The sequence below is a fragment of the Tachyglossus aculeatus genome, chromosome 1, assembly GCF_015852505.1.
Source record: "Tachyglossus aculeatus isolate mTacAcu1 chromosome 1, mTacAcu1.pri, whole genome shotgun sequence".
NCBI lineage: Eukaryota > Metazoa > Chordata > Mammalia > Monotremata > Tachyglossidae > Tachyglossus > Tachyglossus aculeatus.
In genome coordinates this window covers 165,973,380-166,000,520 of record NC_052066.1, presented here as the reverse complement: position 1 = coordinate 166,000,520, position 27,141 = coordinate 165,973,380, and the positions used below count along the sequence as shown (strand labels likewise).

The 27,141-nt window shown below is 40.6% G+C and overlaps 1 protein-coding gene across 1 annotated transcript in view; it reads right to left on the bottom strand.

Moving 5' to 3' along the window:
- CEP128 (centrosomal protein 128) overlaps nucleotides 1-27,141 on the bottom strand; it is a 450,179-nt gene that overhangs the window by 409,424 nt on the left and 13,614 nt on the right. Inside the window, exons 4-8 of the mRNA XM_038752555.1 lie at nucleotides 12,974-13,100; nucleotides 11,671-11,792; nucleotides 8,698-8,789; nucleotides 7,894-7,966; nucleotides 2,559-2,675 (exon numbers count right to left, since the gene is read on the bottom strand). Of these exons, the coding sequence (XP_038608483.1) occupies nucleotides 2,559-2,675; nucleotides 7,894-7,966; nucleotides 8,698-8,789; nucleotides 11,671-11,792; nucleotides 12,974-13,100 (531 nt within the window). The remainder of the gene's footprint in view (nucleotides 1-2,558; nucleotides 2,676-7,893; nucleotides 7,967-8,697; nucleotides 8,790-11,670; nucleotides 11,793-12,973; nucleotides 13,101-27,141) is intronic.

Here is a 27,141-nt window from a genome sequence, read left to right as displayed (position 1 = left end):
TTAACCCTTCAGAAGAGGTTGCTGGCTTCTCTTTTCTTAATGGCCTCATTTTACAAGCTTATGACTGACCAATCATCATTTCTGCAAAAGGACAACAGCTGAGGCAGGCGGGGATGATGATTTTTACAACCACCAATGGTACTTACTGACCTAAGCACTGTGCTAAGCCACTGGGAGAGTACAATACAACAGACGCAGGCAAGAAACTCATTTGAACGTCATTTCAAGTGTAAGTAACATGCCAGCGCGCACTAATCTGGCACAGGAGATAGAGAAGGAAGTGACCAATATCATTCCGCCTTCCGGGTGGTGCTCACGCAAACTGTGGAAGGTTAAACGTGAGCCCAAATGCAAGATTCATTCATTCATTCAATCGTATTTATTGAGCACTTACTGTGTGCAGAGCACTGTACTAAGCGCTTGGGAAGTACAAGTTTGCAACATATAGAGACGGTCCCTACCCAACAATGGGTTCACAGTCTAGAAGGGGGAGACAGAGAACAAAACAAAACATATTAACAGAATAAAATAAATAGAATAAATATGTACAAGTAAAATAGAGTAATAAATACGTACAAACATATATACATATATACAGGTGCTGTGGGGAAGGGAAGGAGGTAAGGTGGGGGTGATGGAAAGGGGGAGGAGGGGTAGAGGAAGGAGGGGGCTCAGTCTGGGAAGGCCTCCTGGAGGAGGTGAGCTCTCAGTAGGGCCTTGAAGGGAGGAAGAGAGCTAGCCTGGCGGATGTGGGGAGGCAGGGCATTCCAGGCCAGGGGGATGACGTGGGTTGGGGGTCGACGGCGGGACAGGTGAGAACAAGGCACAGTGAGGAGATTAGTGGCAGAGGAGCGGAGGGTGTGGGCTGGGCTGTAGAAGGAGAGAAGGGAGATGAGGTAGAAGGGGGCGAGGTGATGGAGAGCCTTGAAGCTGAGGGTGAGGAGTTTCTGCCTGATGTATAGGTTGATTGGTAGCCACTGGAGATTTTTGAGGAAGCCACTGGAGATTTTTGAAGGAAAAAAAAGCACTTACTATGTGCAAAGCACTGTTCTAAGTGCTGGGGAGGTTACAAGGTGATCAGGTTGTCCCACAGGGGGCTCACAGTCTTCATCCCCATTTTATAGATGAGGTAACTGAGGCCCAGAGAAGTTGTGACTTGACCAAAGTCACACAGCTGACAATTGGCGGAGCCGGGATTTGAAACCACGACCTCTGACTCCAAAGCCCGGGCTTTTTCCACTGAGCCATGCTGCTTCCGATATAAGATAAAAAAAGATAAGGTGGGGTTTTTTTGCCCAGGAGCTCTGGGTCCCACTGTTCCTCCCCATCTAGACTAAGTTAATTGTGGGTAGGAAATGTGTCTGTTATATTGTTATACTGTACTCTCCCAAGCATTTAGTACAGTGCTCTACACACAGAAAGCGCTCAAATAAAATTGACTGACTGACAGAGTCTGGGTGGCGGGCTCGAGTTCTTTTGATGTTCTACTGCACTCTCTCAAGCACTTAGTACACTGCTCTGCCCAGGGTAAGCAGTTCAGTAAATACAACTGATTGATTAAGTTCTGCAGAGACACAGACAACAAACTCAGCTTTATTCACATAACGGGTATCGCTTGCTGTTGGATTACTGCTCAGATGGGGATCTGAAGAAGGAGCTGAATGGGTCCACGGCTAATATGTTTCTCCCCTCCTGCCCAACCATTTCCAAATGAAACATTAGTATAATAACACCTGCACACATATAATAACTGTTTGTATACTATCTCTTCCTTTTAATATTAAAAAAAATGAGTATTTTTTCTCCAGAACATGACCTTTCAAGCAGTTTTAGCCATTTACTTGAGGGGTGGAGGAAAAGAAAAATCAGCCTAAATTAATCCTCTCCAGCTTCCAGTGCATTGTATAATCCACAACCACCTTTAAAAACCGTATAGGTCACTACTTATATTGAAGTGACAAAATACGAAATTAAACACTGCTTATCACAATGATCCCCGCTCAAGCTCTCAGTCAAATTGACAATTACAATGCAAATATTCAGTGTCCCTGGTTTCTCATTTATAGAGGGAAAATGATTTCGCTCTGCTTCTATTTTTACACATTCTCCAAAGACATGACAGAAGAAGAAGAAATTCCTCTCATTTTCTCCCACAAAAATGAACAATCACCTTCTCTGCACTATTCTTGTAGCTCTCAGGAGACTAAATCCCTTTGATACTTCTCTGGTTCAAAAGGCGAGTGTGCAGAGATGGTTATTAATTATTACTAAGTAGTTCAAACCTTCCTTAAAACATGCCCTACACAATTCCACATTTCACCGTAACTATCACCTGCACTTGAACTCTGAAATTACCACTGGTAACCATGTGCTGGAGTCACAAAGTAAATCTTGGGGGTAGCAGCCTCACTGTTTGCACTGAGGAGAACCCCAAGGCACAAGGAACTGACTGACATGTGGAAGTAGTCCAACACTACCAGAAACAGCCGTTTTCCATATAAAGACCACACAATTTTAACTGAACCGGTCAGACATAAAGAAAATGGCTTTGCACATACCTCCTGCAGCTGTAAGGATATATGGCCCAGTTGATCTTGGCGTTTTTCCACCAACTGTCTTTCAGTACGCATCTCTCTTTCTATTTCCTGAAGCCGCCTCTCGACCCGTTCAGAGACCTTTACATCAGTAAAGAGGAACAGTAACATTTTGAGATCACTAGGTGAAGAGAGTAAAAGACAGTGTATGTGACAAATGTGCTACTGAATTAGGTATGTGGAATTCATGGAATTATCCTTTACAGCTCTACCATAAAGTGATCAATAAAGACAATATAACTCAAAGGCAAAGGAAATAAGGGATAAAGGTTCTGATGGGCTCTCTGAAGCATTTATTTCAATAGTCTTCTCCAAATCCTGGTCTCAGGTGCAGTTACTGATGTTCAAACTATAGAAATGTGAGGGTCCATTTTGTAAGATTACTGTCAATGGAATACACGAGGAAAGGGCTCCCTCTAGTGAGCTAATGGAATTTAACGTGCAATGAAAATTAATAATGAATTGCTGCACAGTATATTTAATTCAATCGTATTTATTGAGCGCTTACTGTGTGCAGAGCACTACACTAAGCGCTTGGGAAGTACAAGTTGGCAACATATAGAGACGGTCCCTACCCAACAGCGGGCTCACAGTCTAGTTTTATTTATTATTCTGCCACAGCACAAAGTGGCAAATAATGGTTCTGCGATGCTACTTGTTGATTTCTTCTTTGGCCACCTGCTAAAAATAAGATAGCTGTAAAAGAATGTCAGACTGTAAATGGAAAAACTAACACAAAACTGTTTATGCTCCAAATAATAATAGTGGTATTTGTTTAGCATTTAGGCTGTGTCAAGCACTAGGGTAAGCACTGGGGCAAATACAATACAATCAGATCATACGCAATCCCTGTCCCATATGAGGCTCACTATCTAAGGGAGAAGGAGAACAATGGTATTTAATCCCCATTTTACAGATGAGGAAACTGAGGAAGAGAAAAGTTAAGCGATCGGCTCAAGTTCACAAGCAAACAAGTGGCAGAGCTTGGATTAGAACTCAGATCTGCTAACTCACCGTCCTGTGCTCTTACAAATAGGCTATGCTGCCTCTCTAAAATAATCAAGGGCTATTTTTCCTTTCATTCAAGTTTTTACTGCCAATGTGCATATCCAGTCCCACTGCACCAGCAAAATTTCTACAGCCTCCTACACAACACTGATGCTGCTTGATGGCCAGTAAAATGACTTTTTGAATTTGCTTAGGCTTCTACATAGGAGAAATATATCAAAAGCTGGGTTCCAAGATGCCCGACTCCTAATGATTTTATCAGGTTAAAAAAAAAGAGTAAAAGCCAAATTATTCCTCAAAAACTAAAATTAAAAGTAATTCTATAATATAGCAAAAGTGACCACCACACTTTAGAGCTCATACGTCAAAATCTAGGGTAATGAAAATAATAGGGAGCAGTTTTTACGGCAATGACTATTACTACATTATTCAGAGGAAATTCAAGGTTTGAATATCAAGTTGGCTATACTTCCTTTTCATTCTGTTTAACTTTTGACCAACTTTAAATAAAAGCAATGCAACAAAATAACTTCAAAATGCATCTAAGATGGTAACAATATCTCATTTTAATGCTACTAGTCACAGTCTTTATAAACTGCAAAAGTGACAGTAGGAACATCACATTCAAATGCGTCATGGAAGCAAAGTGAAATTTTTTTAAAAAAAGAGCAAAAGCAGAACAAGCCCGAACCAGAAAGGCCACGGGAGACAGCATGGCCAAGTGGAAAGAGTTACAGGCCTCGGTTCTAATCCCAGTTCCGTCACTGGTCTGCTGTGGGATCTTGGGCAAGTCCCTACTTCTCTGTGCCTCCATTTCCTCATCTGTAAAATGGGGATTAACTTCTACTCTCTCCTTATACTGCGAGCCCCATGAGGGACAGGGACTGTGTCCAACCTGATTATCTTGTACCTACTTCAGTGTTCAATACAGAGCTTGGACCACATTAAGTCCTTAATAAATACCATTTTTAAAAAGCCCCACAGACAAGAGGTAAGAAATAATAATTGGCTACTGAAGTCTTTGATTAGCTCCACAAGAGGAGGGTATCTTCTGAATCCCAACAAAATTCAAGTAGTCAGTCAAGTGTTCAAATGTTGACCCAGTAGACAAAACTATTTACATCTTGGCTATTACACGTCTCCCAGTCACCATATACCCTGAATTTGAATAGCACTTGTCTTCCAAAACATTTTTACATTACCGATATCATTTTGTCTCCCCATTATCATTATACGGGAGAGGACGGACAGATAGTGTTGCCCATTTACATAAGGAATCAGACCCAAAGAACTCAAGTGACTAGCATCAGGACAATAGCTGGGCTGGAACTAGAACTCAGGTTCTCTGGCTTCCAGGCCTGCATTCTTTCCATTCAACCACATTGCCTCATTTTATATAGTACTTTCAAGATGGGTATGTTTCGAATAGTTCCAAGCCAGAAAAAGAGGCTTAGATCATCTTTGGAGCGGCTATATGGCAACAAGGCACTTCCCTCCTCTCCTGGTCCAGATTGCAAGGATGTGAGTTGAGCTAAATGTTTTTCAGAATTATGTCAGGTTATTTCTTAAATATGAGGGGTGCAAGCAGACCATTAACTTATTATACAAATACTGGAAACACAATGGAGCTATTGCTAAGGAGTCAAGAGTTCCAGAAGAGATTAAAAGATAAGAGGAACACAAGCATTGTTACACAAATATAAACACAGTATTAACTGAGAAGCAGTTGCAGCCTAGTGGAAAAAGGATGGGCCTGGGAGTCGGAGGATCTGGGTTCTTATCCCAACTCTGCCAAATGCTTGCTGTGTGACTTTGGGCAAGTCACTTAACTTCTCCTTGCCTCAGTTTCTCCTGTTCTCCCTCCTACTTAAACTGTGAGTCCCACATAAATGCAAACATTATTTACTGGCAGGTACTGCAAATTTCTTTGCAGACTATAATAAATTCAAATAATTGGAATTTAAACTGTAACAGATACTGACATGAAGCTGATACTGATAGCCTAATTTTGATTCTCCAGTGACACTTCAAGCACTTTCATTACAGAAAATTTAACTAGCACCTAAATAGCAAGGATTATTTTCCAGAAAGTGCTTGCCTGCTGCCCCACGCAATGTATTTCTGAAACATGGCCAAATGAGAACTATTTAAAAAACCCCAAGGCATTACAGTATTTGTTTCTACCAGGATCCTATACTACATCAATTATGCTGACTTATGGCAAACAAAAGCAGCAGATCTGCACATAATTTACATGCAGGACAAAATAAAACAACAGAAAACAATAAAGCAAAACAGTGTCAAAGTGAGTATTTAATGAAATGCAGTTAAATAAAAACAAAGCGGGCATCACTTTTATTGGATTAATCTACAAAAGCAGCATTCCTTTTATTGTATTTTGTTCTAGCTTTTCAGTATATTTATTCCTGATCTTTTAAACAAGAATTGCTGATTCAACATTCATTTAAAATAAATGTTTCTTATATATCCTGCTGTTCCAGTCTGCCAAATAACTAGATTATCCTCAATGCAAAATGGAATCAGAATTGGGTGCAATAGTGAGCTAATAGAAGCTAAGAGAAGCTAAGGGAGCGCTAAGAGAAGCAGCAAGGCTTAGTGGAAAGAGCACGGGCTTGGGAGTCAGAGGTCATGGCCTGGCTCCGCCGCTTGTCAGCTGTGTGACATTGGGCAAATCTCTTAACTTCTCTGTGCCTCAGTTACCTCATCTGTAAAATGGGGATGAAGACTGAGCCCCTCGTGGAACAACCTGATTACCCTGTATCTACCCCAGCGCTTAGAACAGTGCTTGGCACATAGTAAGCACTTAACAAATACCAACATTATTATTATTGTAGAGGCATTCCAAGTTTCTTCAGAAGAGTCACAACTTTAATTAAAAATGAATACGACTGTAGAAAACAACCCTTCCAGAAACAGTCATATTCATTTTTAACTTAAGTTGTGACTCTTGAAGAAACTTGGAATGCCTTTTCGGGAATGATTAAATTTAATTCTCATTTATACCTTACTCATTTGGATAAAATTCAAGGCAATTAGGAAATTGAAATTCCCCTTGTGATGATGAGCCTATGCAATATTGATGAATTACACGAAAAAATTAAGTGTTCATTAAAAAAATTATTTACCACCATGCTACACATAAAATTTTCATTTCTAAAGGAGACTGTAGGTGCACAATCCATTAAAAAAAGTCACCAATCAAATTTTAGAATGGCTGATAGGAAGCGACACTTCAATGGAAAAAAAACTGTTTTGCACAAGCAATCAGAATATATTTCAGTGACAGCAGCCTCTTCAAAACAATGCACTAAAACTACCAAACTACATCTTCATCTCTGACAACCTGTAATCATGAATTAACAAACGCAATACAGAATATAAGCTATAAAATGCCCATGTGGATTTCAGTTTGGAATGAATCAGTTATAAAGTCTATTTCGAGCTTCTGTATTTATTGAAAACTAATGTCAGATTTCACTTTGCTTTTGGAGAGCATATTTATGCTCCCACAATTTGATTTTCCAGATCTGTACTAGGACAAGGGTAATTTAAAAATATAAATGCCATAAGTGCCCCCTCTAGACTGTAAGCTCAAAAGCCCTGTCACTGAAAGCGGTGACAGTATGTTTAGAGGAAACCTGGAGCTTCACCATGACATTCCCTCTACAATCTTAATTGTCCCTCCAGAAACCCATTAGAGATGGCTAATGTGTGATTTTACCCCAAATTTATCCAGAACCCACTCACAATTTCTGCCCGCACAACATCTTGGGGTAGCATTCTACAGCCATATACCCCACTGTATCGAGTTGCTTTGTTTTGCTTGTTCTCAATGAACCACCTTGAAGCTACAACAGATGCCCTTCTCACCAGGGTTGGGGGGTTGGGAGAGGGGCTAATGTGGATGCAATCAGTCTGTGTTTACCCTTTCCATGCCGTACATGATCCTCTAGACTTCCATCACATACCCTTGACTTTCTCACTCTAAAAGACACCTAGTCAGTTTATCCTCAAAGAAGAGTGCCTCCATTTCTCTCATTACCTTAGGTATCAGTTTCTGTCCTTTCTCTACCCCCAGTTATTGTTCACTTCCTAAAATGGGATGATCATCACATGGTACTCTAGGTGCCAGGGTTTCACAAAGGGACCTAACTAGGCCTTTTATTTTCTATCCCTCTCAAGATGGAGTCCCATTTTTGGCTGGTTTACTTTGGATGCACCCTTCAGCTTATTTCTCAAAGAAAATTGTTTCCAAATGAAAAGTAGTCACCATTTCTTGTCTCTGAGATTCTTCAAGTTTCTCAGACAATTCTTCCAAACTCTTTTTTGTTTCTGCATCCGATCTTAAAGAAATAAAAATGACACAGAAAATACTATTACCCTTAGCTTAAACACTCACACATGTACATAATAATTACTTTCCTTGAACTTTTTGAAAATTTTCTGCATTCCGTTATAGCTATTACCCTGATATTTAAACTCCCAAAATAATCTATCCGCCAACAAATGAGATCTTTAACTAAACTTAGTAAATAAGCATTAGCAAGTTAAACAACTTATCACCTTGCCAGAAATGTATTTTACATCAGAAGAGTGAAGTTCTACTATCCACTCTGCCAGTGTCTCTACATGAATTGTTAAAGTAGTTCACTCAAGTTCTCTTTGAACTTCAGCTTTACAATTTTTTCCGCGTGTGTGTGTGTTCCTTCCATTTTTTTTTTAAATAGTACTATAGGACTTTCTGATCTGAAAGAACACTATACTGGAATTTGGACTGCTCATTCAACTGAGTCCCTCAAACTATCAGCAGATAGGTTTTATCCACTATAACTTTAATAATCTTATACGACAGTCAGTGTACTGTTCATGAAACACTTTAAATCCTTCTGCATAAAATTTGTATGGAAATCATTTTAAAGCCTCATGATTAAGCTTTCTTTCTTCTCTCTACCACTTCAAAGTGAAAAGACAATACGACTGCTCTAATAAGTTTGTGCACCTATGTCGATTACATGGTCTATTTTATTACTCAAACAAATTCCTGCCTTGGGTGAAAAATGTATTCTGCTTATACCGGTTTCTTCTTGAAAGCTCCCTGCTGAGATCCTCTCCTAAGCGAACCTGTTCACTGCTGAGGTCTCGGAGGGACTGGTGTAAAGAATGAAGCTGCAAAAGAAAGCCAAAAAAAAAACCCCACAGTTAGTTTAGGACAGCTTTTGATTTCTTCGATGTAGATTTTCTGAAGGGAAGGATAAATTTTGCCCAGTCTAATGACACACCAATCAATAAAAGCCACTCAGGAGAAAGCATAATCTAGTCTCAATAAAAAATGATTTTTTATAAATAAAAAATAAAATATTTTTATTTTATAATAAAAAATGATTTTTTTCCCAAAGGAAAGAAGCTTAAGAGAAACACAGGCAGAGCAGGACTTGCATTAGTCAATAATACAAACCCACATACAGGCCAACAAGCAATATCAAGAAAAGTGGAACAAAGTGGACATGAAAATGACTTTAATGAAAACAAATGCACCTCATAACTAAGACCATTTCAACTTCTTATTTCAAATCCTGTGGTTTACTGCAGCTGCTGCAAAACTTACTTTTTGCTCTAACATTTACCTGAATCAAGAGATCTGGCTAGATTTGATTCAGGGAAAGAAATAATAATAAAACAATTGGGAAGGACAGTGTTGTGAGCAGGAAACATTTGAGCCACATTTTTCCCCCCATGGTCATTTAAAAATATAATTTGGTACTCAAATTATATTCAATTAGTTCATATATCTAATTCACACTAAAGCTGTTCCAAGACAATAATGGAGGACAAGGAAGGCTTGTGTAAGGGTGAGTTTCCTAATCTTTTGTTCATTGTTACCTCCGGGGCCAAATGCCCTCACTCGTGACAGCCTCACGAAGCAGCTGAAGATAAATTTAGAGCTCATAGCGATAGGACTGTCAAAGCAAAGGATCTGTCACAGCTTCTGCCTGTCCCTTCACCTAAATTCAAGGGAAAGGCTGTCTCAGGGAAGTTGGAAGAGGAAGAGTCTGGATCTTGCACAGGGTGGAAAATTTCCCAGAGCTTCAGTCATTATTATAAGGGAAGAGATCCTCTTTCTCCCTTTTAGGAGATGAGAAACTTTGCTCTCCCTAGGGGCAGTACAGTTAAGGAGACCAATTGGTCCCCCAGGCCCTGACAATCACCCAACAATCAGAAGAACCTTAATATTGGGGTATCAAGTGGCCCACTTAAAGTTGATGAAGGAATTTATCGGTTGGCACAGCACAGCAAACTGCCTATTTGGATGGAATTTCAGGAAAGGGAAGCATTTGAGCAAGGGGAGATGATAGAAGTAACAGACATACAGTAAGCACTTTACAAATCCCTAAAAATAGAAAAAACAAACCATAAGCATCTGCTTTAAATGCACAACTTCACCTGGTATAAATGAGTTGAACAAAGTTTTCTCTCAGTATCAAGAAGATTCATTTGTGATAATGCCTTCCATCAAAGTCATGGTAATCTGGATCATAGACAGTCTTGCCTAGAGTGGTCAGAAGCTCAAGGACTATTTGCACTACTCAGTAAAGAAATGTTTTTGTTTTGAAGCTTGTTAAATATACCATTTCTTTTTCCCATGTGGCTTTAACAATACACCCTCTAGATTGTTAGAGACCATTTTGAATCAGGATCCCTGTATTTTTTCCCAACTCCCTATATGGTGCAAGCACTTGGTGGTTGAGTCTCCCACTAAAACAGTGGACACATCTCTGCCCTGGGAGACTGGGACCAAAAATCTGTTTGACCAAACTGATTGAGGGAATAGTGGTTTGCACAGTCACTCATGATTTGAGGCTGTTTTTAATGATATTTGTTAAGCTCTTGCTATGCATCAATCACTCTTCTAAGTGCTGGGGTAGGTACCCTGCATGGGGCTCACATTCTAAGTAGGAGGAAGAACAGGTATTTCATCCCCATTTTACAGTTGAGGAAAGAGACACAAATAAGTGATAAATCTAAGGTAACATAGCAAGCAATTGGCAAGGCTGGGATAAGAACCCAGGTCCTTCTGAGTTCAGGGCCTATGCTCTCTTCACTGGGCCACTTTGCTGTTCCTGTCCATGCCAGTTATGTTCCCACTGAGGCACGGTGTACAAAAAGCAAGTTAGTGGGGAGGCTAGCATGCAGCCTGGCCTAATGGAAAGAGCACAGGCCTGGGAGTCAGAGGACCTGGGTTCTAATCCCAGTTCCACCACTTGTCCCCTGTGTGACCTTGGGTAAGTCACTTAACTTCTCTGGGCCTCAGTTACCTCATCTGTAAAATGGGGATTAAGACTGCGAGCCTTATTTGGGTCAGGGACTGTGTACAACCTGATTAGCTTGTATCTACCCCAGAGACTAGTACAGTGCCTAGCTGATAGTAAGCGCTTAATACCATTAAAAAAAAAGTGCCGACACAAGGTTTTTTACATGTAGGATCTACCTGCAGCCAAAATAACTGCAGCAGAATGCTGATGGTGTTTCTGGAGCTATAAACCAGTGGGTGGCTTTCATTCATTCAATCGCATTTATTGAGTGCTTCCTGTATGCAGAGCACTGTACTAAGTGCTTGGGAAGTGCAATATCTCTTAACCAAATAAGGAATCCCCTGTCTGGAATTCTTCTTTCCTTCTGAATTAAAATGATCACTGAATAATCAAAGATTATTTTCATCCCACTATCCAGTAGGGCTATTAGATAAGCATTCACAAGAGATATTAAAACAGAACCTATCCACACCATGAAACACCCCCCGAGGTCAGTCTTCTATCACTAATGTCACCGCTGATGACGTAAGCCTCATGTCTTTCCTGTTCTCAGAACCAGGGCTGGATCTATAGTCTCTGGACAGCCAGAGCTATGCTCTTTCCACTGCACTAATAAAGGTGCTAACCACTTAATAAATGTTATTGATTAAACAGCCACTGGGGCCCATTTTGTGGACAAGCTTTTTTAGATAAGGAATTGTAAATTTGGGTGGGAAGTATTTACCGGCACATAGTACCTGATCAAAATCTTCTTGCTCATCTATGAACCGCACACTACTGGATCTAGACCGTCGCTGCCTGGAACCCTGTGCGTCTCCACTGTCCCTGAGAGGGGATGTTGGTGGGAAGCGGCAGCTGTCTTAATGCAGAAAGGAAGAGTTAGAAATTGCTATGTGAGGAAAACAACCATCAAATTGACCTAATGCAAAGACACATAAGCACATACACCCAATCTCCTGTTGGCCAATATTCCTTATTCATTTCCTTGTTAAAATGACAAGCCATACAAGAGAGCTCCCAATTTTTGCTCTAAAAGTAAAAAGGGATCCAAAACAGAGATAGCACAAAGAAAAGGAAATAAAATGTTCTTAAGTCCCCATCGATGGCATTTCTAAATAAGCAAAATGATTCTTGAATAGCTTCCTTGTTTGAAACAAAATAAGTTCTGCCTGAACAACAATTTTTCCAATAAAATGGTATCAGTGGCTTCTCTGAAGGGTGACCTCATCAATACATACAGCCACAGTTTAGTTGCAAGGAAAAGCCCTCTGCTGAGCCCAGGTTTACAAACCACTTACAGTCACTTATAGAATGTATACTGATCTGAAATAGCAAGAACAACCCCCATCAACCACATTACATAAAGCAAGGCAAAACATTACTGCATTTCACTGAATTTCAGTTCTGGGCAACTGGAAATTAAAGAAGGCTAATTATACCTTTATTTTTCTGATCATGAGCTCTGTAAAAGATAAGGACCATGACTTATTCCCAACTGTATAGCCTTTTCCAATGCTTAGTAAAGTGCACAGCACACAGTATGTGCTTAATACTATTATTACTACCCTAATAGGTCATTAGCTAGGAAACACTCAGTAGCATATTGAGTGTCTTTGATTATAATCCTACATTTGAAATGTAATCGGGATACCAGAGCCAAAATATTCCCACATGCAATGTACCACATATTTTTTACTGATCAGATATTTTGCCAACCCAATTCCCAACTTTTTACCATGATTTTTAAGTACTCAACTATAGGTGTGACACCTAAGGAGTCACATTTTTCTGGAAGGCTTCCCAAAAAATCTTCAGCCAGGTGTGAAAAAACTAACTCACAGGGTGGAGATGTCATTTTACAGTCCTTGAAACTTGCTGGTATGTGATCCATCGGCCCATTTTCAACACTCTCTTTTAATGCTCAAATAAATGCTATTTCATTCACAGGACAATGAATTCAGTATGCATGAGGCTTAGTCCAGTTCTTTGCCTTAGCATGATAATGCTTAATTTGAGGGTCTAGAGCTCTTAAATTTTTACCTGTTGCTGCTCTTCCATCAAGGTCACTTATATACAAACTCGAAAGAGATGCACTTCTTGCTCTGGAGTTTCTTAAGAAACGCTGACTCCTTAATTGGCCTATGGATTGCTCCAAAGTCTCCTTTAACTGCAGTTAAGAAATAAAGTGGGAAGTATTTATTCATCAAATAATATCCAAATACAGAAGGATAAGGATAATGGGAAAGGGTTAAAAACATACTGATACACAATTCTATCATTTGGGAGAATACGGACCACAGGAAGGTTTTTTAATTTAAGCTACACAATGAAATATTATTATAGTGACAAGGGAATGTTAAAAATCCAAAATCTGGACAAACAACCAGTAAATATTTTCAATCTGAATGTTGCTCTGAAAGGCATTTTTTTTCTTCAATGAGTGTCATTTGGCTTATTTGTTGCCATTCTAGGTACTTAGAATAAAAACCTGGTTGCAGGCTTTCGGCTCTAAGCCTATGGGAGCAGGGACCAGGTTATTTCCTATGTATTACCTCCCAAACTCTATAGTGCTTTGTAATGATGTTGATAACAATAGCAAACAAGGAAAATCAATCATTTCTGAATGGCAACTGGCATATTGTAACCATTCAAATAATGGACCTGGAACTTCGGGATTCAGGCTAGCTCTTAGGTCTGAGTTAGTTTGGTGGAAGAAACAGGGCACCAACACTCTCCCCTCTTACCCCTCATCCACCTTCCTCCTCATTCAGGGAGAGGAAGACAAGGGGAGGTCTCCCCTAAGCCCTCATTTCCCCCTATGTGTCCTCCCTTCTATGTCACCTATGCACTTAGACTTGAACCCCTTAAACAATTGATATTCTCCCTGCCCCCAGCCCAACAGGTCTTATAATAATAATAATAATAATAATGATGATGGTATTTGTTAGGCATATATGACCATATGACTATATCCTTATACTCTGCTATTACCCCACTCTGTCATCGATTTAGATGTGTCTCCTGCCCACTAGACTGTAAGGTCCTTGTAGACTGGGACAGTATCTACCAACTCTATTGTATTGTGCTCTCTCAAGCGCTTCGTATGGTGCTCTACACACAGGAAGTGCTCAATAAATACCACTGATTAACTGATGGATAGAGGAAAGAGAAAGAAAAAGGAGGCATGGTGCTAGCAGCAATTCTGGGCTTGAGCCAGGTCCTCCTGGTAAACTGCTTCAGCTACACAGGTATATAGCTGGGTCAGGTCAGTATACTTCAACATCCCCTGCTCCATCACACCCAGCCCATGCAAGGGTGATATGGTTCAAGGGCAGCTCCTCCAGGCTGTAACTCCTAGCATTCCACTTGGGGCATCGCCTACAAGCTGACTTGAAATTGGTGAAGAAGCAGCATTGCTCAGCAGAAAGAGCATGGGCTTTGGAGTCAGAGGTCATGGGTTCGAATCCCGGCTCCACCACATGCCTGCTGTGACACCTTGGGCAAGTCACTTAGCTTCTCTGAGCCTCAGTTACCTCGTCTGTAAAATGTGGATTAAGACTGTGAGCCCCACATGGGACAACTTAATCACATTGTATCCCCCCAGCGCTTAGAACAGTGCACTGCACATAGTAAGCACTTAACAAATGCCATTATTATTATTATTATCCAACTAATTAAGCATTCTTGAGTTTATCAAATGGACACCCAAATTTTCATGGGGGCATTTTGTTCTTCCTCACTGGACCTCATAATAAGAAGGCAATTTAATTTATCATTACTCATAATCAATGGTATGTATTGAGTGCTTGCTGTGTCCACAGCACTGTACTGAGCTCCTGAAGTGAATGCAAGAAACATGAATTCCTTGAGGGCAGGAACCATGTCTGTTAACTCAATTGAATTCACCCAACCACTTAGAACAATTCTAAGCCAAGAGTAGGTGCTTAATAAATACTACTGAAAAAAACAATACAAATGGCCTTGTCACTTCCCTTGCACAAATATAAATGGCAAGAACTGTATCTCAAAAACCCCATTAATTGTCATGCTCTTTCACTGAAATATTTTTTCTCACCTTAAAATAGAGAGACTGATTCAGAGAGGAAGAAAATAGCTTGTCCAAAGTCCATGAAGCAATTTAGCAGAGGTTGAAAATGTTTCACAAAACCCAACAGTAATGATTAGGGGGCTTGACAACTCTTAAAAACAATGCAGCCCAGAAAAGCAAAAGAGGTTTTTTTTTGAGACTGTATTGGCACCAAGTGGCATCTTCTTGGGGAGGGAGACAGTGAGTTTCTCATTGTCCTAGGATTCAGCCTAATCAATATCTGCTACAATCAAATTGGTGCTAGATATTGGGTATGACATGAGATTCAGACCAAAAAATGCACTTTTCTACAGAAAAATTATTCTCTAACAACTAGTCCATGACAGTAAGTGTAATTAGCAAAACAACAACAAGGAGAAGCTCTATGCTCAGGTTTGTTTCAGTGATGTTAAAAACACCTTATATTCCTGAAACAAATGAAGTTGCATTAGGGTGAGAGGAGGTTTTATCTGAACTGAAATTTAAAGAAGAGGAAGCACCCAATGACCAAGTTTTAGGAGGACCAGTGAGTTTATTTCATCCAATTGCAGTAGAAATGTCAAAGATGGGAGAGAAAAGTGAAAAGAAAATAAAAATACATGATGGCATAACAGGGTCAGTATCTTCCAGATTCTGTCCCAATCAATAAAGCAAATGCTATGTTGGTCACTAAGGCAGAAATAGCAATGGCTGACTTGAATCTGCAGAACTTAGGGTGATGCTTGCAGGTTCCTAGCAAGAATTCTGGGAGGCCTGTTCAGAACCAGGCTCTCATCTGAGGCCATATCATCAGAGACTACTATGCTACTGTGCTGCTACTACTATTGTGCAATAAAAACCATTGATTTTTTAAACTGATATTTGTTAAGCGCTTACATGGGTCAAGCACTTTAAGCACTGGAGTATATGCAAGTTAATTGGGTTGGACACAGTCCATGTCTCTCATGGGACTCAGAGTCTTCAACATAGGACTAAGAGTCTTCAATATGGGACTCACAGTCTTACTCACCACTTTACAAATAAGGTAACTGAGGCCCAGAAAAGTGAAATGATTTCACCAAGGCCATCCAGCAGACACATGGAGAAGCCTGGATTAGAATCCAAGTTATTCTGATTCCCAGGCTCATGATCTATACACTAGGCTGTGCTGCGTCGATTGATTGTAAATTTATTATGGGCAGGGAACATATCTGCCTATTCTCTTGTATCTCCCAAGTGCTTTGAACAATGCTCTGCACATAAGCACTCAATAAATACAATGCTCTGCACCTAAACACTCAATAAATACCAATGATTGACTGATATACTATCCAACTCCTCTCCAGATTTCAGCTGTGGTGACTGAGATACACACAAATAGAAAAGAGAATGGAAAGGGGTATAGCAGTTTCTCCCCATCTCAGGGTCTCACCTGAAGATTTCCAGAATTCTACCAGTTTCAACTATAGAAGGGTGAGTCAAGCAGAGGCATAACCATTCCATTCCTAGCTTGGGCAGTGGTTAGCCAGTGGAAGGCAATTTGCTACAAGTCAAAACTCACCTGTGTCGGGCAGCAGCGACATGGGAGAGAGTCAAAGGCAGAGACTCAAGCTGACTGCACAGAAGGAGGCAATGGTAAACCACGTCCTTATTTTTACCAAGAAAGCTCTATGGATACACTACCAGAACAATTGCAGATGGAGGTAGGGCATTCTAGGAGAGATGTGTTCATGGTGTCACTATGGGTTGGAGATTAGAGAAGCAGCGTGGCTCAGTGGAAAGAGCACGGGCCTTGGAGTCAGAGGTCATGGGTTCAAACCCCAGCTCCGGCAATTGTCAGCTGGGTGACTTTGGGCAAGTCAACTTCTCTCTGCCTCGGCTACCTCATCTGTAAAATGGGGATTAAGACTGAGCCTTCCGAGGGACAACCTGATCACCTTGTAACCTCCCCAGTGCTTAGAACAGTGCTTTGCACACAGTAAGCCCTTAATAAATGCCATTATTATTATTATTATGACTCAGTAGCATAAGACAAGACAGCAGTTTCTATTCTTACTATTTTTGTCACTGCTGCTTATCAATCACTATAGTGAAAATAACGTCAACTTGGTAACTGGTCCCCTCCAGTTCCCCTATCCTCCCACCACCCCATCCTTCTATCCCTAAATTCATTCATTCATTCGATTGTATTTATTGAGCACTTACTGTGTGCAGAGCACTCTACTAAGTGCTTGGGAAGTACAAGTTGGCAACATATAGAGACGGTCCCTACCCAACAACGGGCTCACAGTCTAGAAGGGGGGAGACAGACAACAAAACAAAACGTATTAACAATATAAAATAAATAGAATAGTAAATATGTACAAGTAAAATAGAGTAATAAATATGTACAAACATATATACAGGTGCTTTGGGGAGGGGAAGGAGGTAAGGCGGGGAGGGGGAGAGGAAGGAGGGGGCTCAGTCTGGGAAGGCCTCCTGGAAGAGGTGAGCTCTCAGTAGGGCTTTGAAGGGAGGAAGAGAGCTAGCTTGGCGGATGTGCAGAGGGAGGGCATTCCAGGCCAGGGGGAAGACGTGGGCCGGGGGAAGACGGCAGGACAGGTGAGAAAGACGCACAGTGAGGAGGTTAGCGTCAGAGGAGCGGAGGGTGCGGGCTGGGCTGTAGAAGGAAAGAAGGGAGGTGAGGTAGGAGGGGGCGAGGTGATGGAGAGCCTTGAAGCCGAGAGTGAGGAGTTTTTGCCTGATGAGTAGCTTGATTGGTATCCACTGGAGAATTTTGAGGAGGTGAGTAATATGCCCAGAGCATTTCTGCACAAAGATGATTCGGGCAGCAGCGTGAAGCATAGATTGAAGTGGGGAGAAACAGGAGGATGGGAGATCAGAAAGGAGGCTGATGCAGTAATCCATTCGGGATAGGATGAGAGATTGAACCGGCAGGGTAGCAGTTCGGATGGAGAGGAAAGGGCGGATCTTGTCAATGTTGTGGAGGTGAGACCGGCAGGTTTTGGTGACGGATTGGATGTGAGGGGTGAACGAGAGAGCAGAGTCGAGGATGACACCAAGTTTACAGGCTTGTGGGACGGGAAGGATGGTAGTGCCATCAACAGTGATGGGAAAGTCAGGGAGAGGGCAGTGTTTGGGAGGGAAGATAAGGAGTTCAGTCTTGGACATAATGAGTTTTAGATGGCAGGCAGACATCCAGATGGAGATGTCTTGAAGGCAGGAGGAGACATGAGCCTTAAGGGAGGGAGAAAGAGCAGGGGCAGAGATGTAGATTTGGGTGTTATCAGCATAGAGATGATAGTTGAAGCCATGGGAGCGAATGAGTTCACCAAGGGATTGAGTGTAGAGAACAGAAGGGGACCAAGAACTAACCCTTGAGGAACCCCTACAGTAAGGGGATGGGAGGGGGAGGAGGAGCCCACAAAATCAAGCAGGGATAATTCAGCTACTTCCAAGTAAGTGTAAATCTATTCACAGGATGCAAAACAGTTTCCTACATTTAATCTCCAAGAGGCACAATGGGTGATGGCAAAGGTGAAGAATTTCTCCCTAGCTCCTCCTCCAGTCATTACTAACATTCTACAATATTTTACAGCACTAATGGAAAATATTCCTTCAAACATCATGAGGGTGTACTAAACCATAAAAACTAATCATATCCGCTGCTCCTTACCAGCTCATTTAGTAACAGGAAAAAATATTTGCCTGGCTTTGTAATTAATTCATACAAATAAAAACCACATTGAAATGGCCTATAAACAAGGGCAATTAAAATCAATCATATTTATTGAATGCTTACCAAGTGCAGAGCACTGTACTAAATACTTGGGAGAGTTCCCAAGCACTTAGTACAGTGCTCTGCACATATTAAGCGCTCAGTAAATACGATTGAATGAATGAGTGAATGAGAGTATAATACAACATGATTAGAGACACACTCCTTGCCCATAATTCCCAGAAAGAGGGTTACAAACACAAGTAATTTGGCAACAGGGTGAATTTTAGATTCAGGATAACTACACCCAATAATCAATCAATTTATTGAGTGCTTACTGTGTGCAGAGCACTATAGTAAGTGCTTGAGAGAGTACAATATAACAGAATTGGTAAACATTCCCTTGCCCACAACAAGCTTACAAGTATGCACATCCATTAGCAGCAAACTTGGTCAAAAATTATCCATGCTGTTCTAATGTATTTTCTTAAACAATATAGCAAGTTTTTTTTAAAAAAAAAAAAACAATTTAGGCAGTTAAATGCAGATCATATTCATTCAACTTTGTGACCTTAGGAGCCACATTAGGTATAATGAAGCAGAGAACTGGAAAATATTTAAATTTTAAATATTTAGAAATTGTGAAAATTGGGAATCCTAGCACTACACTTAGATTTTCCACTTGGCATTGGATAGATAGCATCAGTGGTGATGTGGGCCAAGTTTCTTAGACATTTTAGATTTGCATCCTATAAGTTATAAAAAAAAATCAACATTTATAAATTGAAACAGGACCAATCACTTACAACCCAGTTAATATACCCCAATGATGTTTACATAAGGAAAGCAAAGAGCGTATGCTTACAAGAGTCTGGAGCTATACAGTACTTAAAGGCAAGATTTGAAGTTATTTCAAAATGCTTGCTCCTGACCTCAGTGTCAACTTTGGGGACCTTGGTTTATTAAGTATATTTTCCTTGGCTTTCTTCACTGCATGTTTCTGCACATAATGTCAATTTTGGTCTGGCAGCAGACAGCAAGAAAGATTGGATGTAAAGTTAATTTGCAGACAATATTTTGGATTCTTGCGGTCTATTTTACCTCTTAAAAGAGAAAATTAATGTCTTATGAAATCAAACAAGAGTGGAAAAATATGATTTGCAGGATTTTTCTGTACTACCATCTGTTGAAAAAATGCAGTCAACAGTGTTTGCTATTTACATAAAAAAATTCAGCCACTCACATAGTTTTGCCTAAATCTTCATCCATATGCCGGTGGATTAAACCGTAAATCCATAATTTCCTTCCTGAAATGTAGAACCTTCCTCCCCCACAATGAAAGACCTCTGTTTCATTAAAATAAAAGCTTGTCAGTCTTCATATATGGTCTCTACATAAATATATTAATGTGTCTCAGATGCTAGGTTACCCCACGTTTTGAAAAACCTCTGCTGCAATACAGTTCTCACACCTCATTTGTTTGTGTATAAACATTCCTTCTGACAATTCACTTTCTATCCAGACCAATGCAAAAATGTCACAAGAACATGCCCTAAGAACATTCTACACAAAGTTTGAAACGAAAACATGCACTAAGGGAGAGCTGACTGTGGCACAGTTCAATAATCACACAATCATTTTTAAGATAATTCAAAAACACCTCCAACAGCACAATATTTTGAAGGTCACTGAACAGTAAAACTTACATGAAGTGGAAAGTGTATTAAAAGAGGAGACATTCAAAATACACACTAACAATCTCAAAATAATCACGGTTAACTAAACATGTGTCTTGATAACTAAAGTACTTACAGAGACCTGATTGCTACTAACACTTTCAAGCAAAGCCACTGAAAAGGAGAACCAGTGAATTCAAAGGGAAACTCTAAAGGGGTTTTTAGATTGTCAGGCCCAATTATAGAGAACCTAGATTATCAAGAATGTGCACTTGTAGAAATTGCAACTCCTCTTTAGCGAATTCATTGAGCACTTACTGTAGATACAGCACTCTACTAAGTGCTTGGGAGAATATAAGGCAGTTTGTAGCCATGTCCCTGCCCACAAGGTGCTTAAGTCTAGAGGTCTAGATTTTCCATTTTCATTAGATTCCATTAGATTTGACTTTCATTAGTCAGATTATTTTTTCAGTCATAAATTGCACTATCCCAAATTTTGATGTTAATGCCTTTGTTTACTTATGTTTTAGCTAGATATTGACTAAAAATGTGTTAAAACTTTAGGCTGAACTTGTGAACAAAAATGAAACAAAGAGAAACACAGCCCTGTCAGATGTTTCCTCTAAAAGTGGATGGATGACCTCTGGGAACTCACTCCTTCAGTCAATCGTATTTACTGAGTGTTCATTTTGTCCATAGCACTGTACTAAGTGCTTGGGAGAAAACAATACAACAGAACTACTGAGCGCTCACCTCCTCCAGGAGACCTTCCCAGACTGAGCCCCTCCTTCCTCTCCCCCTCCCCATCCCCCCCCGCCCTACCTCCTTCCCCTCCCCACAGCACCTGTATATATGTTTGTACAGATTTATTACTCTACTTATTTTACTTGTACATATTTACTATTCTATTTATTTTATTAATATGTTTTGTTTTCTTGTCTGTCTCCCCCCCCTTCTAGACTGTGAGCCCGTTGTTGGGTAGGGACCGTCTCTATATGTTGCCAACTTGTACTTCCCAAGCGCTTAGTACAGTGCTGTGCACACAGTAAGTGCTCAATAAATACGACTGAATGAATGAATGAACTAGCAGACATGTTACCTGCCCATAACTAGTGGATTTACAATCCAGTCTGTGAGAAGGAACCCTGGTCTAACCACGCAGTCTAACCTCAGTTGTGAGCAGGCAAATGGGTGTCTCAACATCCTTGGTGAAGAGGGTGACTGACCAGTGAGTTCTAAGGCTCAGTCAATCAAATTTATGGAGCACTTATTGTGTGCAGAGAGCACTGTACTAAGCGCTTAGGAGAGTACAAAAACAGAGTTGGCAGACACATTCCTGGCCCACAGCGAGTTTACAGTCTAGAGGGGGAGACAGACATTAATAAAAATAAACCAATTATGGATATGTCCATAAGTTCTGTGGGGCGGGGGGGCGGGGAGGCTGAGTAAAGGGGGAAAGTGCAAGTGACACTCAAGACGCTCCCCACCCTACCACACCTACAGTGACCACATACAGAATGTCATGATAGAGATCTGCCAAGAATACTTTACATCTCGAAGTCTAAAACTTCACACGTTACATGGATGGGAAGAACTCAAGACTATAAAGCTTATGATAAAAAATTCCTCTAAAGTTCACACACCAGATGGCATTGTCCAGCTGCTCAAAAGAGAAATTCTACCGAAATTATTTAATTAGATTAAAAGTGCTCTATTAGGGTGATTCTCTAAAGTCTCGTTCTATATTACTAGGTTTCAGCCCAACTTTACTTGTAAAATGAATTTGTTTTCTAATATGAATCAAGAGTACTATATATAGTTTTAACATCCAACATTAGGCACTTTTGTCTCCTCATGTGCAGTCCAGATTGCCTTTCCAGAGTGCATTTAATTTTTATGTTTAATATTCATTCCTTGAGGGAATTTCAGTTTTCTATCATTAACACAAGGACACAAAATGTTCCTTTAGAGATAGAAACACACCATTTTTAAGTGTTCTGAAAAAGATAGGCAGCTTATCAGCCAAGTTTTATAATATGGAAGAATTTTAAACAGAATGATTGAAATAATCACAACGAAGACTCACAAGTACATTATTTAATGGTGTTTGTTAAGTGCTTACTATACGCCAGGCACTGTACTAAACACTGGGGTAGATATGAGTTAATCAGGTTGGATACAGTTCATGTGCCACATGGGGCTCACAGTTTTAATACCATTTTACAGATGAGGTAAGTGAGGCACTGAGAAGTAAATGATTTCCCCAGGGTCACACAGCAGACAAGTGGCAGAGCCATGATAATGTCTCTGAAGGCCCAAATGGCTTCTTCACAGACTGAAGTGGCTGATGAACAGTTTAATCTTTCTTTGTTATGAGGATAACCTGGATATGGCTATATCAAAATCATACCACTGACTGACTGATAAGAACCTAAATACCAGCAGTATTTATGATGATAACCTACCAACTTCGTTGTATTGTACTCTTCCAAGTGCTTGGTTTGCATTCATTCGATCACATTTATTGAGCTCTTATTGTGTGCAGAGCACTGTATTAAGTGCTTGGGAGAGTAAAGTATAACAATAAACAGGCACATTCCCTGCCTACCATGAGTTTACAGGCTAGAGGGGGAGTACAATATTCTCAGCACAGTAAGCACTCAGGAAGTACCACTGATTGACAATCTGATCTGCTGTATATAAAGGAGAGCAGTTGCTAATGTATTCAACAAGAACCTTGCCATTTCTTTGCCCTACTCATTCTCCATCCCAGGAAACACTCAGAAATTGGTTCTAGAACAGTAGCTTCCGAAATGCTTTCAATCTTTGTAGATAACAAAATATATCCTGGATGCCAAATACAAATCTAAAGTTAATCCCTACAAGGTTCAGCTCTCCAGTTACAAGTTACTCCAAAGTCTGTAATTTCTTTCAAATGATGTTGCAGCCAGTTTGTCTCATATATTTCTGGAAGGATCGATGGAACAATAGTAGATTTTTAGGGAATAGCTGGATATATATAAATATATGGTGATTATTTTAAGAACTCAAAATTGATGGTGAAGGACTATATTTGCCACTTAGATTTGTGCTCTTGTTTAGTTTCTCTTTGGTATCTGTTAAGTGCTTACTATGTGCCAGGCACAGTACTGGGAGCTGGAGTGGACACAAGTTAATCAGATTGGACGCAGTCCCTGTCCCACATGGGGCTAACAGTCTTAATTCCCATTTTATAGATGAGGGAATTGAAGCCCAGAGAAGTTAAGTGACTTATCCAAGGTCACACAGCAGACAAGTGGTGGAGCTGGAATTAGAACCCAGTTCCTTCTGACTCCCAGGCCTGTCCTCTTTCCACTAGCCATACTGCTTCTCTATGCCACTAGGCCACACTTTTGTGGGTTCTTATGGGCTTTCAAAATATTTTTTGAAAGCTGCCTACCTTTAATTTCTCCCCATCCATTTTTACCCCACTTTAGATGGAGAATGTATTGATCACTGGAACGGTGTCGGATTATCATTCTACTTACCTTGGCCTAGTAAAGTGTTCTTCCCATGGCAGGGTACACAACCATCTTCTGGGCATTTTTGTCAAAAGGGTCTGAACAATGGCCGAATCATCTCAGATCACCTGCCACTAATCTCATCGCCACATCCCCTGACAATCAGTACTGACTGCCCCCAGCAGCCTAGTCACCAGTCAGTGGTTGCAGTTTTAGTAAAACCCTCCACTTCACAGAATTCACATGGGTCACAGACATAGCTGGGAGCCAGATGTTTGGGGAGAATGAGCCACTGAAATCCCAGGAAGAGCAGGAAACCTACTGAACCTCAGCCACACATCTCAATGGGTGCTGAGAAGCAGTGTGATCTAGTGGTTAGAACAAGAGCCTGGGAGTCAGAAGGACCTGGGTTCTCATCCTGGCTCCACCATTTGTCTGCTTTGTGACCTTGGCAAGTCACTTCACCTCTCGGTGCCTCAGTTTCCCTCATCTGTAAAATAGGGATTAAGACTGAGTCCCATGTGGAACATGGACTGTGTCCCACCTGACTAGCTTGTATCTACCCCGGCATTTGGTACAGTGTTTGGCACATAGTAAGCACTTAAAATACCATAAAACAGAAAAAATGACCAGTTCAATCAATCAATGGCATTTATTAAGCACTGTGTGTCGGACATAGTACTAGGCGCTTGGCAGAGAACAATTCAGCTGTGTTGGTGGACACGTTCCCTGCCCACGAGAAGCTTACACTCTAGCAAGGAAAACAGATATTAAAATAAGTTACTGATGGGTGAATGGGAGAGTATGCGTATATGTATTTAAGTGCTGTGGGTCTGGGAGTGAGGTGAATATCAAGTTTATAAAGGGCACAGATCTGAGTGCATAAGTAGAAAAAAGAGCAAATGGGAGAAAGGAAGGAATATACAGGGAATAGCAGTGGCCTCAAGGGACAGAAAAACGGCCACAAGTTAAGCAGTAAAACAAACTGATAGATTAAAAGGAGTACTTCAGTTGACAACAACAAAGTCCAACAATCCTTAGTTTAATATATCATATATGACCAGGCCTATTCCATGAAAGATTTACCCTTTCAGAAGGAATTTCCCATTTGCTCCCCATCTAGATTGTAAGCTCACTGTGGCAGGGAATGTGTCTGTTTGTTATATTGTACTCTCCCAGGCGTTTAGTGCAGTAGGTCATGGATTCTAACCCCTGGCCCTGACTCTTGTCTACTATATAAAATTTGTGAATGGCACTCTTAAGAAGCTGGGCAAGATTTCTGACAAAACTATCTCCTGACTTCTTTTCTAAACCACTGAAGGTTTATGAGGGCAGCTTTCCATCCTCTTCTCTTTGGAGCTTTTTTTTTTTGGGGGGGGGGGGGGGCGCATATTTAGAATGACTCGGCCAGTATGTGAAGTCACTAAAAGAGTAAGGTGGAAATAAAAACCAGTGGATTTTTATTGAAGATTTTGCAGAGCTCTGGCAAATGTACAATTAAAACACCAACACACCAACAAATTGGGTGTTTTAACCCAATCTCCCGGAAACTCTCTCAGGGGTCCAGTGCCCCTCTCAGGCTGCAATCTGAATTTCTGCCAGTTGGAAAAGTTATTTTTTTAACTTTGCACTTACAGAGTTAACTCATAGTAGAAGCTTTACAAATAGTGGAAGGAGGAGGAGTGAGTATATAGTAGGACCCAGTACAAATGTATCAGGTTCAAATACCTTAATAAATAATTGAATGTCCAAATAAATATGTAGATAAATATACAAGTGAATACAAAATGTGTACAATAATGGTTATTAAGCACTTGCAAAGTGCCAAGATGCTGGATTACTTACAAGGTAATCAGATTTGATATAGGTCCAGCCCCATACCGGGGCTCACAGTTTTTGAAGGAGAGCAGGCATTTTGTTCCCATTTTACAGGTGAGGAAACTGAGGCACAGAGAAGTTGAGACTCGGTCTTAGTCACAGAGTAGATAAAAGGTGGAGCTGGGACTAGAACCCAAGTGTCTGGGTTCCCAGGCCTGCACTCTTTCCACTAGGCCATGACGCCACCACATAAGTCTCAGATGGGTGTAAGGTTGACATGACTGGAATGTGGTGAATTGATTGATAAAGGTTAGTGTTACTGCGAGACCAAAACCGAGCTTCTCATCTTTCCCTCAAAGCCCATGACTTCCCCAACCCTGTCGACCTCATCACCGACTTCGCTGTACCAGAAGCCCACACTTTTGACATCATTCTCAACTCTTACCTTATCTTTCTGCTCTCAAATTAGGTCAATTGCTAAATCCTGCCAGTTGGTCTTCTGCAGTATTTCCCCAATCTGTCCTTTCCTCCCAAATAGTCACCACCCTGAATCAAGCCTTTGTCATTTTGAGATTAGCAATCATTCAACAGTCCTTCCCAGACTGAAGCCCCCCTTTTTTCCTCTCCTCCTCCTCCCCTCCAAATCGCCCCCCCCGCCCTACCCCTTTCCCCTTCCCCACAGCACTTGCATATATTTGTACATATTTATTACTCTATTTTATTTGTACATATTTATTATTCTATTTTATTAATGATGTGTATATAGCTATAATTCTATTTATTCTGATGGTATTGATGCCTGTCTACTTGTTTTTTTCTGTTCTCTGTCTCCCCCTTCTAGACTGCGAGCTCATTGTCGGGTAGGGACTGTCTCTGTATGTTGACGATTTGTACTTCCCAAGGGTTTAGTACAATGCTCTGTACACAGTAAGTGCTCAATAAATACGATTGAATGAATGAATGAATGAAGCAACCTTGGGCAAGTCACTTCACTGGGCCTCAGTTACCTTATCTGGAAAATGGGGATTGAGACTGTGAGCCCAACATGGGACAGGGACTATGTCCAACTTGATTTTCTTGTATCCACCCCAATGCTTAGTACAGTGCCTGGCACATAGTAAGCACTTAACAAATACCATCATTACAGTGCTTTGTACACAGTAAGCGCTCAGTAAATACAACTGAATGAATGAATTTGCTTAACATGCCTGCATTTTCACAGAGATGTAAATAGCAAAAAGCAGAGTCTTATAAGTTTATAAGCACATTAGCAAAAACAGTCACAAATTGGAATCAAAAAAGAAAGAGGTGAATTTTGCCTCTACCTAGGCCCATAGCAAAAGGATCGTATAAAAAAAGAAAAAAAAAACTTTTGGTCTGCCGGAGGATTAACACTGTGTTGCTCATTTTCTAGGCAAACTTTCACAAGT